General features: G+C 45.4%; 1 protein-coding gene across 1 annotated transcript in view; it reads left to right on the top strand.

Annotated features, from left to right (window-relative positions):
• Positions 1 to 6,915: 6,915 nt before the first annotated feature.
• LOC125452219 (potassium voltage-gated channel subfamily KQT member 5-like) overlaps positions 6,916 to 17,977 on the top strand; it is a 259,961-nt gene continuing 248,899 nt past the window's right edge. Inside the window, exon 1 of the mRNA XM_048530372.2 lies at positions 6,916 to 7,452. Within this exon, the coding sequence (XP_048386329.1) occupies positions 7,127 to 7,452 (326 nt within the window). The 5' untranslated portion in view covers positions 6,916 to 7,126. The remainder of the gene's footprint in view (positions 7,453 to 17,977) is intronic.

Below are 17,977 nucleotides of genomic sequence, written 5' to 3'. Positions count from 1 at the left end.
ATTTCCTATTATGGCACAATATAGCCAGAGAAGGTGCATAACTTCCCTGGAAAATGAGACTCCCTGCTTCAGTTAGGTGCTGCAGTTTGCTCACCTGCTCCAAAATCATACCAAGAGAACTATCAATGGATTGACCGACTGAGGCAGACTCTGCTCTAGGGGATTTCGAAAAAACCATTATCACTATGAGTACATACAGTAGCCATGATTTGGAATAAAGGGGTGCTCTGTTAAGTGTAACAGCATCCAAACTGCTTTGGAGGTTCTTGTAGCTCATTGGCAATGTCCTTACTTTTCATGCCAGAGGCCTGAGTTCCAGTCTCAGCTCCTCCAAAGATATGATCATAGCTTTGCCAAACAGGTTGTTGCAAAAGCATGCACAAGTTGTCCTGTCCAGTTGATACCTAGGTCAGAACCGCTAGACCCAGGAAAGGGTATTTTGTTTTACATGCCAAGTGACCTTCCAAGCCTGTATTCCACTAATTAAACAGTCACTCATACATCTTTGTTTTCTGTGCTCAGCACTGGTCACTTTTAACTTAATTAATCCCAGGGCAGAAATGGCTAGCACGAGGGGTCATAGTTTTAAGCTGGTTGGTGGAAAGTATAGAGGGGATGTCAGAGGCAGGTTCTTTACGCAGAGAGTTGTGAGAGCATGGAATGCGTTGCCAGCAGCAGTTGTGGAAGCAAGGTCATTGGGGTCATTTAAGAGACTGCTGGACATGCATATGGTCACAGAAATTTGAGGGTGCATCCATGAGGATCAATGGTCGGCACAACATTGTGGGCTGAAGGGCCTGTTCTGTGCTGTACTGTTCTATGTTCTATGTTCTAAATGTCGGCCACGTCAATACCCTCTCCTGGGTGTATCTTCAGTTCAAAGTGAATAGTTCTGATAGTTTCTGCTGGTTGTGATGGAGTCTTAATGATTAGCTCCTTGTTCAACTTGCATCTTTACCTTTAAATGCATTTAATATTAATGTGTGTCCTACCTAATTAGTCATACATATTTCTCAATCAGACCTGTATTTGTTACCAGATTTCATTAAAATCAAACAACTTATAATGTTCCTGAGACCTTATGCCTGGATTTGTGCTCCTAATGTAATCTCTGCAAGTAGCAGTGGTGACGTCAAACACAATGTGTCTGGCACCAATTTGTTTTATATTCCTGGAAACTGCAGAAGCCTTGCTCTCTACAGTCTATGATTTATTTTACACCCTTAAAGTTTTCTGACCACTCTCTCTCGGCGCCTCTTTCGCTATTCTGCAGAACTTAGTGTGATTTAATAATACCACAGGAAATCTGAACTAACACCAGAAAACGCTGGAAATACTCAGCAGGATGAGAACACCAATACAGGCAGAATCTGAGTGAACATTTCAGACTGGCGATCTTTCTGGTAGCCTTTTGACTTAGAAACCAGTCGTCAAATGCTCCCAGAACATAAGAACTAAATCAGGCCGTACAGTCTTCCAAACCTAACCCATTATTCAAAAAGTTCTTGGCTAATCATTTGCCTTAATGCCATTCTCCCACATTATTTCCATATCCCTTCGTGTCAATAGTCTATTGATTTCTGTCTTGAACATGCCCTATGATTGAGCTTCCACCCCTTTGGAGAAGGGAACATCAAAGACACACTTAGCTCTGGGTGAAGACATCCCTCCTCACCTCAGCCTTAAATGGTCTACACCAAATCTCTGAGAGTGGAGACTTCTAGTAAAGAATTCTCTTCAGCTCGCTACAGGATATAGTGTTCTTGATCTTGCCCTTCAGTGAGTCAACCCTGGCCACTGAGTCCGCGCTGGGATGGTGTAGACTCTAACTGCGACCTTCTGTAGCCTTTGCTGCTTAAAGCCATCCCCAAGGTCATCTGCAGTCCTCCCACTGCAGTTCAACAGCCTCTGTTGTAGCCACTGGGGGATCACTGATAGGAGGAAACAGGCATCAAGAGTACAGAGAACATTGGATGTCTTCTGTGTGGGATATTGGATTTATTCGGTTGGGTTGGAAAGCTTTGCTTGATATAATTTTTTTTATATGTCAACATTATGGCCAAGAGGATACTGTGGTGGTCAATAATAGAGAAGAAGGTAGGGACTGTACAGGACGATTGGTGAATAGGGATTCGGGGTTACATTTGACTGGCAGCACAGTCAGATGAGTCAATCCTGTAAAGGCCAGCCAGGACTGAACTCCTCAGAGACCCCCACAATAATTAATGGCAAGGGCTGTGAACTCACACAGCAATGCTTTGCAGTCAGTAGCAAACTGCAACAAATTGTAACACATGCTCTGGAGAAAAAAGATAGGCTCTTCTTGTATGGTCCAGACAAAGGGAAATATTGTTTAAGCAACACCAGTTATTGTTTGATCACATTTAATATTGCACTTGCCTACATGTGTGCATGGGCTGTGCACTGGAGTCATCAGTCAAGTAGTCAGTGGATAGTCCTCAGTGCCCAGTAGCTTTGTTCTGATGGTTCACATGCAGATAGTACAGCAGTATGTCATGGCACAGGAATATCGTAGCTATTGTCAGGATAATGGGCACTGACTCTCCATGATAGACCGGGACATGGTCACACAGCAGCTGGGCATTGAGGGCATGGTATCTCGCTTGCTTATGCTGCACCTCAGTGTTGACATGCCACATCTACTAAGTGGGCTGGGAACTGTCAATAGTCCATGCACACCACATGGAAACAGACAATCCTCACAAAGCCATGTAGTCCCCTCACCTGAAGAAGTCAAACCAGACTCAAAAAGCTCATTCTGTTTCTCTCTCCACAGATGCTGCCAGGCCTGTTGAACTTTTCCAGATTTGCCTACGTTTGTTTTACTTATTTCGCCCACTGATCTCTGGCAAGAGGAAACATATTCTACTCCGTTTGCATTGACAGCGCAGTTAGCACTGTTATGCAACACTAGATGGCAAACTGGGATATGGTCAAATGCCATATTCAACCTAGATGACACAGCCTTTGACTGAGGCCAGGCAAGTAGTATTTACACTGTTGACGGGCAATGACCATCTGCAATCAGAGAGTCTAAAGGCCTATTTCTCCAATTATTAAAACAGAATTCACCAGCAACACCATCCTTTGGATTATCATTGACCAGAATCTTAACTGGTTTAGCCTGGTTTAGCCTATCAGAACAGGTTCGAGGATTTTGTGGTGAATAACTCACTTCCTGACAGCCCAAAGCCTGCCCACTGCCTCTGAGGCACAGCTCAGGAGTATAATAGATGATCCCGGGCAGGTGAATCCCCAAAAACACTCAAAGGTTTGTCACGATCCAGGACGAAGCTGCCCCACTTGATTGGCACCTCACTCATCCCCCGCGCCCCCAACAGTTACTCCCCGCGCCCCCAACAGTGCAGTAGCTACAGACAGTGTAATCTACAAGAAGAACTGGAACAACTCAGTGAAATCACTCCAGCAACACTCTCCAAACCCATGACGTCTCAACGGAAGTGCGGTAAATGTAGGGGAGCATCACTACCTCCAAGGCGCAAATCATCCGGACTTGGAAGTATAGCACTCATGGCTGTGTGCCAGGTTTACCAGGTGCAGTACTTCACTACATTTTAAAAAGTTACGGCTGAAACAGATGGGTGAGAGCTGGGCTGCCTCAAACGGGACCTTCTGAATTGCACCTTGTCGTGGTGTGACAGCAATGGCTGGGTTTCGCCACCAGAGGGCGGTCTGATCCCGCGCCCTCCCCAGGCTGGTCGGGGAGCGGCGCCGAACCCCCGGAAATGTCCAGGTGAATGTTTCCAGAGCTCAGTGAGCAAATACACTACTGCAGCTTCAACCCAAACCCAGGGCCCTGTTTTCAATGGCCACTTCATTGGTTACACTTCTGGAATTGCCTTAAAGCGTTTGGGGAAAACATGCTGGTGTAAAATGACAACGAAAAATGCCCACACATTATGTAGAAGTAGCGTTAGCTCAACTTCAGATGTGCGTACAGTGAATAGATACTCCCTGGTTCAAATCCTTCGTTGTGGCTGGATCAAAATCCTGAGTCTTGTTATCTGGCAGCACCATGAAATTTTCTTCATGGGCTCTAGGCAGTGACACAGAAGCCCCTTTCAAGGGCATTAGGGATGTGTAAAATGCTGGCTGGGCTTATGACAACCAGTTCTCCATACAGTGCGCTCCCTGCAACAGAACTGTCTCCTCAAACATTCCCAGCTTCCGCCATTTAAGTTTTTTTTCAACATTCTTTGAGTTTTTTTCTGAGGAGAAGTGTAGTTTTGAGCTTTTGGAGTGACGGGCTTTATTATATTGTGAGAGAAGTATTTAAGTCCTGACTCGCCAATGGGTAATCTTTATCTGGTCCAAAATGTTGTGACATAGTCTGAGTATTGCAGGGCTTTGGAACCTTTCACTAACTGTACATACCTACTGCCATGTTTGTAATTTATTGGGGTGTCAAGACAATCTTCTGGTTTATTTTGTTGTTGGAAACATCTATTTGTCGGGGGAAAAATACTCTAAAAATAAAAGCACTGTCATTCCTCCTGGAAAATGTGGAAAACCACAACGGGAGATCGGCTAAATTTAAAAGAAAAACTGTTTTGATTTTAGGAGCTTGGATGATGAAGATTGAGTATAAGATTTCTGTGTATGAAGTTGGTTGATAGGGGCGCTGCTGAGAGCAAAGCAAGTTACAAAGGGATCAATGAAGATTTAGGGGCACTGAAGCATTCTTATTTCTCGCATGGAATTCTGATATCAGTTCACCCCATCTAGGCTTCATAGTTATCAGTGTATGTCAACTTGACTGGGCGCTAAAGTTCATCAGCTTTTAAAAGTTACAGCTGAGCTGCTTTAAATTGGAACTCCTGAACCGCAGTGGCGGCAATGGCCCACCCGAGGGCGGTCTGATCCCGCGCTCTCCCCAGGCTGGTCCAGGTGAGCCGTACTGAACGCGGAAATGTCCAGGTGAATGTTTCCAGAGCTCAGTGAGCAGACACACCATTGCACCTTCAACCCAAACCCAGGGCCCTGTTTGCAGTGACTCTAACTAGCAAACCAAACAGGACGAAGACACTTCATTGGCCACACCTCTGGAATTGCCTTAAAGCGTTTTGGTTCGAAATGTCTCTGTAAAATAACAACAATAAATGTAATTACATTATATAGGAAAACATGGCATTAGCTCAATACCAAACAGTTAATGGATACAGAGATAGTAGGAACTGGCGATGCTGGAGAATCTGAGACATCACGGTGTACAGCTGGATGCACACAATATCAGAGGAGCAGGAAAGCTGACGTTTCGGGTCGAGACCCTTCGGAAAAAATGTGAAGAATTTGAAAATCTGAAAAAGGGTCTCGAACCGAAACGTCAGCTTTCCTGCTCCTCTGATGCTGCTTGGCCTGTTCATCCAGCTCTACACCGTGTTATCTCAGTTACTGGATATGCCTTGATTTATTAATCAACGCCCCACTTCAAAATAAATAGCAAAATAAATTTCCTCCAGCTCCACACTGTGTTGACTCTCGCTAATATTTAATACGCTTACATTTAAGTAATCACTTCAGACACGGTGATATTAGCATTTAGTGAGGATAGGACATTATGTCGCAGAGAAATACACACATTTTCGAACTATTTATCTCTATAGTGTTTGACATTGTGTGTGCCTCAGCTCAGCGCAAACCAGCTAGGATCTGACTGAATGGCACAGTTGCAGGTTGGGAGGGCTGAATGGCCAGCAACTATCCCGAAATTTCAACTCTCCTATACGTCTGGCCGGAAGGCAAGGCGGGGTGAGCTTGCAGCAGGGATAGAGAGGTGTGTGGCTGGATGGATCCTGTACTGAGCCCGGGCAGTGCTCAGTGAATGAGCCGGAGGCAGGAGCTTTACTGGTCCCTCTCTCTCAGCAGCTGTCCCCCCGGGGGAAAAGCTTCTAGCCTCCAGTTGTTGGGTCTGTCCCGGACACTGCGGGGGTTGGGACAGCGGCTCCCTCCCATTGCTATGCCCCAGCTTCGGTTCACAGTGCTGGATAGACACTCTGGGTCAGAACTCTCCCTCGGAAACCGGCCACCAGCGGTCGAATTGACCAAAACAAAGGCACGCTGCCGCTGAGCAGCGAAACCGCACGTTAGACCGCGGCTGGTGGCCTTTCAAATCCTGCGAAAACAGAAACTGCCTCAAGCTCAGGTGCCTCCACTACTAATGAATGGATCTGTGTGAAATTCTGGCAAGCATGTGTAGCAGCAGCTTGTCACTGTGTGGGGGGCACGGCGGTGTCACTGGGATCCCACCGAGAGCACTCCAGTTCGGGAGCTGAGCCACTTGGTGAAGAGGCAGGGAGGGGATTTGGTGAGGGTGTACAGCGAGGGCACAGAGGTCAGTGTTCGGGAACTACACACAGACGCAGATATACACACCGGTACGCAGAGATATCCACACATATACACGGGTACACAGCGATACACACACATATACACAGGGATATACGCAGGGGTGCACAGAGATACGCAAACACATATACACACAGGTACACAAAGATATACACATGTACACAGACACAGATATACTCACATAGGCACACAGAGATACACAGACATACAGGCACAGATATACACAGACACAGATATACTCACATAGGCTCACAGAGATACACAGACATACAGGCACAGATATACACAGACACAGATATACGCAGAGATACTAACAGATACAACACACGGATATACATAGACAGGTACACAGACATACAAACAGATATACATAGACACAGATATACGCACAGATAAACACAGAGAGATGCACACACACACAGATCCGTTCATTAATAGTGGAGGTCGGAGCGAGGCGGGCTCAGAGAAAACCCGGGCTGGACAGATTCCCAACAATAAACTTTGGTGTGTGTCAGCTCTCCAGAACCAGCGACAGTGCGCCGGGAGCCAGTGGGGGAAGCCTGAGCTTGCGGGTTATCTGTAAAACTGAATGAGCTGTAGCTGAGCTGCCTGACTAGGAGATTCCCCCAGGGAGAGTGGGAGAGATTGGCCGGAGGGCAGGGCAGGCCAGCAGCAGTTCTGTGTGTGTGTGTGTGTGTGTGTGTGCGCGCACTGCCGCTGGCCCCATGTCTCTGAGAGCATGGCCCGCAATGCGAGCCAAGAGACCAGCATGTGGATGCCCAGTCCCGCAGCAGCGACAGCAGGAGACGGAGTGGAGTTTGTGGGGATGAGGGATGTGGAATCAGCGCTGAGAAGACCCGCGGGAGGGGGACTCCTGATCAGCGGCTTGGACACCACCGAGTACCGGGGCTTCACTCACCAAGGCAGCCGCCTGAGTCTGCTGGACAGCCCGCTAGCGAAAGGTTACTGTCCCCGCAGGAACGTGCGCTACCGGAGGCTCCAAAACCTCGTCTACAACATCCTAGAGAGACCAAGGAGCTGGGCTTTCATCTACCATGGCTTTGTGTAAGTGACACTGTTTATACTGTCTCCCAGCCCCTTCTAACTCCATCCACAGCCTGTATGTCCAGCCGTTTGTCACTGTTTAGGACAAACTTTAGAAAAGTGAGCAGCCCGAGTGTTTTTTTCTCTCTCTCTCTCTCTCCCTGAGTTATTAGTGCTCAGTTTGAGAGTTGCATTAAACCATGGCTGTACCTTACACCCTCCACCATCACCACCTCCCCCCACCCCGCAATCAACCTACAAACATCTCTCACTCTCGCGGAGGGAGCTCCGGGCTGCCCCTGGAATTATATGAAAACACCGAGGTTGCTGTAGATTGAAATATAAATCCCTCAAAGTGCCGGCCCACTCTAACCTCTGGAGGCGGGGGGCGGGGGAGGGGGGGTGGAGGTGAGAGAGGCAGAGACAGGGGCAATGTCTCAAGTCCCATCGCCTGGGAATGGGAAACTTCATGTGTCTCTCCTGCCACCCTGGGCATCCCCCGGCGTCGGTTCTTTCCGCGCTGGAGGTGAAAAGTTGACCGGTTTCTGACAGACTTCATCATCCGCTGGGTCGGTGGAATGAGTGAATTCCTTACCCGGTCCGCTCCCCAAGGTGGGGAGAAACACGTTCCCTGACCCCCGCTTCTATTTGTTTTCCTTCCTGTCCCCTTGGCTTTCTTTAAACTTTGTCATCGCCTTTCGTGCAATTTCTCCAGCGTTCAACTGCAACTCCCCCCAAACCCACACACACCATCGCCCACTGACTAACCCACAGCCCCCAAACCCACACACACCATCGCCCACTGACTAACCCACAGCCCCCAAACCCACACACACCATCGCCCACTGCCTACCTCACACCCTCAATCCTGACCCCCCCCCCCACTATCACCCACTGCCTACCCCACACATCTCAATCCTCCCACCCACCTCACACCATCACCCACTGCCTACTCCACACCCCCCAGACACCCACACACACCATCGCCCACTGCCAACCTCACACCCCCCCCAAACCCCCACACACACCATCGCCCACTGCCAACCTCACACCCCCCCAAACCCCCACACACACCATCGCCCACTGCCAACCTCACACCCCCCCTAACCACCACACACCATCGCCCACTGCCAACCTCACACCCCCCCAAACCCCCACACACACCATCGCCCACTGCCAACCTCACACCCCCCCCAAGCCCCCACACACATCATCGCCCACTGCCTACCCCACACCCCCTCAAACCCACAGACACACCATCTCCCACTGCCAACCTCACAGCCCCCAAACTCACACACACACCATCGCCCACTGCCTACCCCACACCCCCCCCAAACCCACACACACACTATCGCCCACTGCCTACCTCACACCCCTCCAATCCTCCCCCCCACTATCACCCACGGCCTACCCCACACTTCCCAATCCACCCACCCCCCCACACACTATCACCCACTGCCTACCCCACCCCCCCCAATCCTCCCACCCCCCCACACACTATCGCCCTCTGCCTACCTCACACCCCCCAATCCTCCCACCCCCCCCACACACTATCGCCCACTGCCTACCTCACACCCCCCAATCCTCCCCCCCACTATCACCCACTGCCTACCCAACACTCCCCCAATCCTCCCCCCCACTATTGCCCACTGCCTACCCTACACTCCCCCAATCCTCCCACCCCTCACACATTATCACCCACTAACTACCCCACACACCCCCAAACCAACGCCCCTGTCCCCCAAACCAGGTGCTGACACAGACAAGTGTCTACCTGGCCAGCATACTGTTCGGCGGGATTGGGCAGACAGTCAGCGCTCACCTCTTACTATCTCTGAGCGCTTTCCCAAAGCCGTCTTCACCAGCCACAACCCTCTGAAAGAGGGGCACACGTTAACCCAGAGCATGCTCCGTCACACAGCACCGAAACAGTCCATACTGATCATAATCCCAAACTAAAGTAATCTCACCTGCCCATGTCCCTCCCAACATTTCTAATTCATGTACTTATCTAAGTGCCCTTTAAATATTGTAAATGCACCTGCATCTATCACTTCCTCTGGCAGCTCATTCCACACGCCAGCCATTCTGCGTAAAGAAAAATTGCCCCTCATGCCATTTTTAATCATTCTACGTTCACCTTACAAATATGTCTTGAAATCCCCTGCCATAGGGAAGAGACACCTGTAGTTCACCTCATTTATATCTGCCATGGTTTTATAAACCTCTATAAGCTCACTCCTCAACCTCCCACGCTCCAGTGAAACAAGTCCCAGCCTATCCTTAGAGCTTCAAACCCTCCATTCCCGGCACCATCCTGGTAAATTGTTTATTCAGTGGTAGCATCTGCTGATCTCCGCTACATTCTCTCTCATTGCTGACTCCTAAACAGTTACTTCTTTTTCTGCTCAAAACTCCACAGTGATGCTCCAGCTGGGCCTGACGTGGCTGCATCATTGCCAGGATAGGTAGGGCCGCCCAGCCCAGCCCCAGCCCAGCACCCACCCTTCCCCCACAACACCACTAACTGACTGACTGGACCATCCCACTGCCAATCCACTGCCGTCACCCATTCAGACACAGCAAACATTCAAGTGGGAATTACACCGTGGCCACAGTTTCTGGGGTTTTAAGCAAGGTTTTGTTTCTTGGTTTAAAAGATACTGCACAGCAGAGGCTCAATTTAAAACAATGCAGCGTGGAAGTGGATGACACAAGCTGAGACAGTGTGTGTTGTGACTGGGGTGGTTAGAATCTCTGCACTAAAGAGACTTGTCACCCTCTGCAGAGTAGTTCATTTTTCACCGATCCTCATCTCCCAGCTCTCCAAGTAAGTTAGTTAGAGCAGGTTTACCTTGCCAGGCGATAATGACAGGAATCAGTCAGAGTCATGAGTAGGAGTAAGGGCAGGGATTGCTCAGGGTGAACAATTACCTCACCTGACAAAGGGACGGCTCTCCAAAAGCTTGTGATTTTAGACAAGCCTGTTGGGCTATAACCTAGTGTTGTGTGACTTTGTCCACCCCAGTCCAACACCGGCACCTACTCACCAGAGAGAAGGCGGTGTGAATTTGGGAAAGTGAGCAAGAGTGAGCACAGTGCTTGGTAAGAGTAAAATAAACCAAAAAAACTGCAGGTCTGGAACAAAAATGGAAATTGCTGGAGAAACCTAGCAGGTCTGGTAGCATCTGCGGAGGGAGAAATAGAGCTAACATTTGGGGTCCAGTGACCCTTCTTCAGAATTTCAGCAGCTAGCTAGAATGAGGCTGATAGGTAAACTGAGCGGGAAGAATACAGATTGAGTGTGATGGCAGGGAGTGATAGCAGTGGTGAATGGGAGTGAGGAGAGGGGTTGTGCACAATAGTGAATAGGAATGAGGACATAAATTGCTTGGAATAGACAGCATGAGTGAATATGAGGATCATTTAAGATAGTGAGCTGGAGTGAGGACACGGATTAGTGGTTAAGAAGGCATATGGGATACTTGCATTTCTTAGCCGAGGTATAGAGTTTAAGCACAGAAAGGTTATGCGGGAACTGTTTACAATGTTGGTGAGCCCGCGGCTAGAGAATTGCGAACAGTTCTAGAACGCAAATCACAGGCGGGAAGTGATTGCTCTGGAGAGGGTGCGGAGGAGATTGATAAACATGTTGGCTGGCCTGGAGAGTTTCAGTTATAAAGAGAGTTTGGATAGACGGGGCTTGTTTCCTGGGAGTAGGGGAGACTAAAGCGGACATGATTGTGATGTATAAAATTTCTGGGACATAGACAGGGTGGACGGGAAGATATTTGCCCCCTCGTTGAAGAGATCAATGACCGAGGGTATAGATTTACGATAAGGGGCAGGAGGTTTAGCAGGGATTTGAGGGAAAACACTTTCACCCAGAGGGTGGTGGGAGTCTGAAACTCATTGCTTGCAAGGATGGTAGAGGCAGAAATCCTCATAACATGTAGGAAGTATTTACACGTACACTCATGATGCCAAGTAGAAAAGGCTATGGGCCAAGTGTTGGAAAATAGGATGTGTAGTTTGGTGATTGTTTCTGACTGGTGCAGATTCGATGGGCTGAGGGCCTTTTCTTCTGTGCTGTACACCTCTCTGACTCTAGTCAGAACAATGGCCAAGAATGAGAGGAGGGATTGTTCAGAGTAGTCAATGGGATTGAAAGCAGGATTTACGTGGAATTGTGAGCGGCAGTGAGAACATCGATTAGCAGGAGAAGTGAGCAGGATAGTCAGAGTAGTGCTGGAGTGAACACAATAATTGTTCAGAATAGTGACTCGGAGTGGGGACCAGGGATTGTTTGGAAAAATAAACGGGAGTGAGAATGGGAATTAGTTAGAATTCAAGTGAAAGGACAGTGATTTGTCAGAAGAGTGAGTATAGACAGGGCTGGTTGGAATGATGAACAGGAATACGGGCCGTGATTGTTTGGATTGGCAAGCAGGAATGACAATAGAGGCTAATGAGAACAGCAAGTGAGAGTAAAGACATATATCATTCAGAAAATTAAATAAGGGGGGGCCACGGATTGTTGGAAATCGTGAGAGTCTTGGACAGGAATTGTTCAGAGTAGTGAGGGGGGATGGATTGTTCAGAATAGTGAGGGGGGAGGGATTGTTCAGAATAGTGAGGGGGAGGGATTGTTTGGAATAGTGAGGGGGCTCAGATTGTTTGGAATAGTGAGTGAGAAGGAGGGCAGGGATTGTTCGGAATAGTGAGCATGCGGGGGGAGGGATTATTTGGAGTGGTGAGTGGAGGGGAAGGATTGATCAGAATAGTGAGCAAGAGAGGGCAGGGAATATTCAGAATAGTGACTGAGACATTTATATTATTGAGCACCACAACCTTTTGAGTAAAAAAGTTCTCATTATCCCAGTCCTAAGTTATCAATCATTTTTTCCTGAGGCCCTGTTATATCACTAACAAGCAGAAACAGCCCATTTAGAATGTCGTGTATTTCAATTAGAAACATCTCTCATTCTTATAAATCCCGAGTAGCAGGGGCCAAATTAACTCAACCTCTTAGCATTGAACAATCCTCTCTCATCCCAGGGGTCACTCTAGTGAATAACCTTCCCTTGCTACATACACCCAGACTGGGAATACTACTGCATTGGTCTCAACAAGTATTTTGATCTGGGTCAGTGTGAAAATAATCATCACAATACTTGCTGCCTGTTCTTGTACTCCAGTCCCTATGTAATAAATGCCAATATGCCATTTGCCTCTATCATCCCTTGCTGCATTTGCAAGCTCATTTTGTGTTAATTGATTAAGCAGACCCAAATATCTCTGAACACCAATATTCTCAAGCTCTTCTAGCCCATTCTGCAGGCTGACTTTGCCTTAACCATTCCTGTCATCCTTCACTCTTTCGCTTGAATCTGAAGCTTATCTCTGCTATTTTCATAAGCCTTATTAAAACCTCCTTCATCAATTCATCAGTGCTTTCCACTCCTAACTGTAATGCCTACTGTGCCAAGTGCTACTTTGTGATGCGAAGTTGCTCCATAATTCTTTATGATTACTGTTTTTCCAAACAGAAACACACACACACACTCACAGACACACACACACACACACACACACACACACACACGCATACACACACTAACACACACACACAAACACAGACACACAAACACACACTTAACACACACACACAAACACAGACACACAAACACAGACGCACCCAAACGCACACATACACACATGTGTGCATACACATGAACACACACACACACATGCATATACACACACACAAATACACATACACGTGCATGCACACACAGAGAGACACACACACATGCACAGACACAGGCACACACAAAACACACACAGGCACACACACAGATATACACAAACACACGTACAAAAGCAACAAATTAAAATGTGATATCCACCTACTTAAAATCCTTCAAGAACTTAATGTATTTTCATCTGGCTCAGTGTGAAAATAATCATTTGAAGCAAGGAACATAAATAAGGGAAGTGCTTGTGGCATGAATTCATATGGGCAGTTCTTAGTTACAGAGACAAGAGCAACTAAGATGCCTGGTTACCTTGGCATAGAGACAAGGTACGTTGTATTACCATCCAAGGCACTAATTCTCTCAAGTATTATTTGCATCTAATATATTGCCTCTGTTGAGGTTTGGAGGAAGATATTAAAGTGGATCCTGTTACTGACATTAAAATTGAAAATAGTCATCTCAGATTTATCTGGGAAAGGGCTGGTATGGAGGTGGCTGAGTTGGTGTTGTTACAATAATGAAACAAACCTTCAAAGTTGATTACAGTAAATTGTTCACAAGGTTCAAATCTCTGTCAGAAGGGAAAACAAATGGAAGGGGAAGTTTTTAACTAAGTGGTAAAGAACAGTGGAATAAATTCAGCTAACCATGTTTGAACAGCTTATTTGCAAAGCTCAGAAAGAAATATTCATTTAGAAGATATGCAGACTTGGTCCAGCAGAATGATACCAGGGCTACGGGGGTTAAATGATGAAAAACTGGTGTACAGACTGGGCTTGTTTTCCCTTGAGCCCAGGAAATCGAGGGTTTAATTAATTGTGGTGTTTAATAAGATTAAGAGAATTGATAGGGTTAATAAAGATAATTCCTCTGGTGGGAGAGACCAAAACAAGGGGAAACATTTTAAATTTTGAACAAGGTCATTCAGGAATGAAAGGAGGAAGGAATTGGTCGCATAAAGACACTTGGAAATCTGGAACTGTCGCCCTCAAAATCCATCGAGGATGTAAGCCACTTGAAAATGTACAAACTGAAATTATTAGCTTGAGTTATCAAGGGATGTAGAACGCTGGTGGATAAATGAAGTGAAAATGTAGATCAACCAGAATTAAATTGAATGACACAACAAGCTAAAGACACTGTATAGCTTCTGCTGGTTCCTCTATTTATAAAGTGGATAAATGACAAATGGTATATTTTTGGAGAAAAGGGATCAAGGATAATTGCGGTTATATGTGGTGTGTGTGTTTAATATAGGTTTAATACATGAGGATAAAGTTGAGCATTATCAGCAATTTTCCTGTTTGTAACCTTTACATTGCCATGCCACACCAATTAGCAAAGCTGTGTAGAAATTATGTCTAGGCATTTCACTGAATAGTAAATGGATCCTATTGTCTATTTTGGTTTATGACCGAATTAATGTTGGATTTAATCACAGTCTGCTAATCAGGCTTGCCTTAAGAACTGAGTTGATTAAGCTTTCAAAGAATAAACTTTCCCTCATGTTATAGTGATTAAGATAAAGCAATGGTAAAGTCAGTGCTTGCACGCAGCCTGCAGGAGTGCCAGTGTATAGAACCTATCTCAACCTGTCAGAGGGGAGTGATGGCCTAGTGGTATTATTGCTAGTTAATCCAGAATCCCAGGTAATGTTCTGGGGACACAGGTTTGAATCTTGCCATGACAGATGGTGGAATTTTAATTCAATAAAAATCTGGAATTACGATTCTACTGATGACCATGAAACCGATTGTCGGAAAAACCCATTTAGGGAAGGCAACTAGCATCCTTACCTGGTCTGGCCTACATATGACTCCAGACCCACAACAATGTGGTTGACTCTTAACTGTGCTCTGGGCACTTAGGGATGAAAAATAAATACTGGCCTGGCCAGCGACGCCCACATCCTGTGAATGAGTGAAAAAGGTCTTAATGTTTAAATGTTCATTCAATTTTAATATGTACTCTCATTGTAATGTTTAATTTTAATATAGTACAGAGTTTAAATTCCTCAAAAACAGCCAGAGAGATGCAATTTTAAATGAGTACTGTAATTCATGCTATCACCAGTGAACAGATTACTATAATACTTGAAACAGAAGGTTGTTATGGAGATGCCAGTCATTCAATTTTGTAAGAGATTGCATGTGATAGCAAGCTGAATAGTGATAAATGGTGAACAGGCTATCAGAAGCCTTGTGTGTTCAAGGATATGCTTGAATTACAGTGACTCGTTCTGGTTCTGTTTATAAACAAGCTGTTAAATCAATGAGAAGATGAAGAGCATTGTCAACTCTCTCTTCCTGCAAAAACCCATTAGCCACTAAATAGTTCTTTACAGACCAGCATCATCTGAAAGTTTCTGACCAGATTTTAAAACTGTAACTGTTCGCTAACACTCACAAATGCAAATTGATGTCTTCAGCTGTTGTAGACATATACAGGCCGGGGAAAAAATCAGATTCAAGGCCCTGTATCTACAGAGTAGCTCTTGGGGTGCCATTCAATGTCGAGGTGCCAGAAGGTGCTGTAAATTGCCCAGAAGTATCCCATCTCACACTGTGATTCCAACGGGAAGCTGCTTGGACAAGCAGGACCAGGCTTTGTCTCTACGTCCGTGGCAAAATAATATTCCAACTCTCACTGACCACAAATCAAGAATCAATTCTTATCTCAATGCAAAATGGCAGGGGGTGATACAAAGAATTTTAAAAATATTTCCATAATTATTTTCTCTTTTGTTGCTTCTTATTCTTGGGTTTCTGTCTAGCATGCTTTAATACAAAGGGGTTCGGTGGACTATGATCTCCAAAGTATCTTTGTGGACATAAGGTTGTGTACTATTCAGTGGCTTGTTTGATCATTACCTGGTGCAATTTCCTGGTCTTTGTTCTGGAATTCTGCCTGATGGAATGAGTGAGGTTAGCACCTTTCCACATGCCTTTTCACTTTGAGATTGTGTTGTCCCTCACAAGCCCCAGCATATTTCAAAACCAACTATTATACATGAAGCATCAGAGCATCACACTGGTGGAAATAAAAGACAAATGGATTGAAAGCCATCATTGAACTTTCCCCCTTTCATTCTGTGGTGTTACTTGCTAGTAATTCTGAATGTTATTAATGCTGTTTGATTACTGTGTGAAGTTGACTTTTAGCTTAGAGGGAGATGATCACAGATTGAAAATGCAGAGGTTGGTAACTGCATTAAGAGCCATTGTTACCAGTTTTAGTTCACATGCTTATATGTAGGCCTGTGCATAGTTTTATTCAATGTATCTGCATGTGCACAATATATGAAATATACAGACACGGTGTAATTGTACAATGTAAGTCAGTCTGTCTTTGATACATATACAGACATAATTAATGTAATTAATGTACTGTCTCAATGGATACACGAACAGCTTCTTCCCTCTGTTATTAGACTTCTGAATGGACCTTTCAAATTTTAAGGTACATATTGATCTCTCTGTTTGAGCACCTTCTCTCTAGCCATAGCATTATATTCCTCACTCTGTTCTATTACCCCCTAATACCTTTGTATGGCATGATCTGCCTGTACTGCATGCAAAACAAAAGTTTTACATTGCACCCTAGGTACATGTGACAATACTAAATCAAATCAACTCAACTCAAATCAAAGAATATACATTTCAGATGAAGCAGAAGACTATTGAACATATGATTTGCGCATCTCTTTGATATGTCTATGTTATGTTTGGATGGTCTGTCTCAAAATGGCTATATTTGTGATCTCTCAGAAGGAAATTATTCAGCCCTGCTCTCCACCATTGATGCTAATCCCTCTTCAGGATTATGTTTTCATTTGGCAATAGCAAGAACTGCCGATGCTGGAGTCAGAGTCAATACAGTGTGGAGCTGGAAGAATACAGCAGGTTGGGCAGCCTCAGAGGAGCAGGATGTAAACATGAAATGTTGACTTGCCTGCTCCTCTGATTCCACTTAAGTTTGCATTTAATATTCTCCTTCTTTTGTTCCAACTTCACGCTGTCTCACACCGAGACCCTATCTGTCTCTTCAAGTGGATGTAAAGAATCCTGAAACAATTTTCACAGAACACTATGGTAGTTGCCCTGATCTCTAGCCTAACATCGCGACATCTTTAATCAACATTTCAAAGAAAATCAAATGATCTGACCATGATCACATTGCTAATTGAAGGATCTTCCACATTGACTATATTACAGCAATGACAACACCTCAAAAAAACTTCATTAGCTGTAAAGCACTCTGAAGGATCTGGTCGTCAGGACAGTGTGATATAAAAACATAACTGGAATAGTATATGAGTATATGAGTATATAAGTATATGATCTACAAGGTCAGGTTAAATGCTAGCAATTCTGCAGTGAATAACCTAACTCTTGACTCCCAAAACTTGTCTATTATCTATAAGGTGTAAGAAAAAATTGCAAAAAAGTGCCAAAAAATCTTTTTATTAAGAGCCGCCACCTCCACTTCACTAAGGAGGCTTCTAGCCAATACACATTCAACAATCTGCACTGAACACTCTGCTCACATTTTGACAACTGCAGCTGTGAGAATCCACATTATTCCAAAATGGGCAACAACATTCTAATTGAAACAACCAATAAGATTTCTAACTAAAGGTCAATTTGGTCAATTTCCAAATATCAACAGATCCTTTAAAAAATTCCATGATCCAGATTTACATTACATCAAAAATTAATCCATTCTTCCTCAGACCGTGTCCAAGCTGCATACCAAGTTTTGTTGAAATTCATTCATTCAATTTTGAG

This window comes from Stegostoma tigrinum, chromosome 4 (genome assembly GCF_030684315.1).
Source record: "Stegostoma tigrinum isolate sSteTig4 chromosome 4, sSteTig4.hap1, whole genome shotgun sequence".
Classification (NCBI taxonomy): domain Eukaryota; kingdom Metazoa; phylum Chordata; class Chondrichthyes; order Orectolobiformes; family Stegostomatidae; genus Stegostoma; species Stegostoma tigrinum.
The sequence above is the reverse complement of the archived record's forward strand: the minus strand, read 5'-3'. Positions and strand labels throughout refer to the sequence as shown.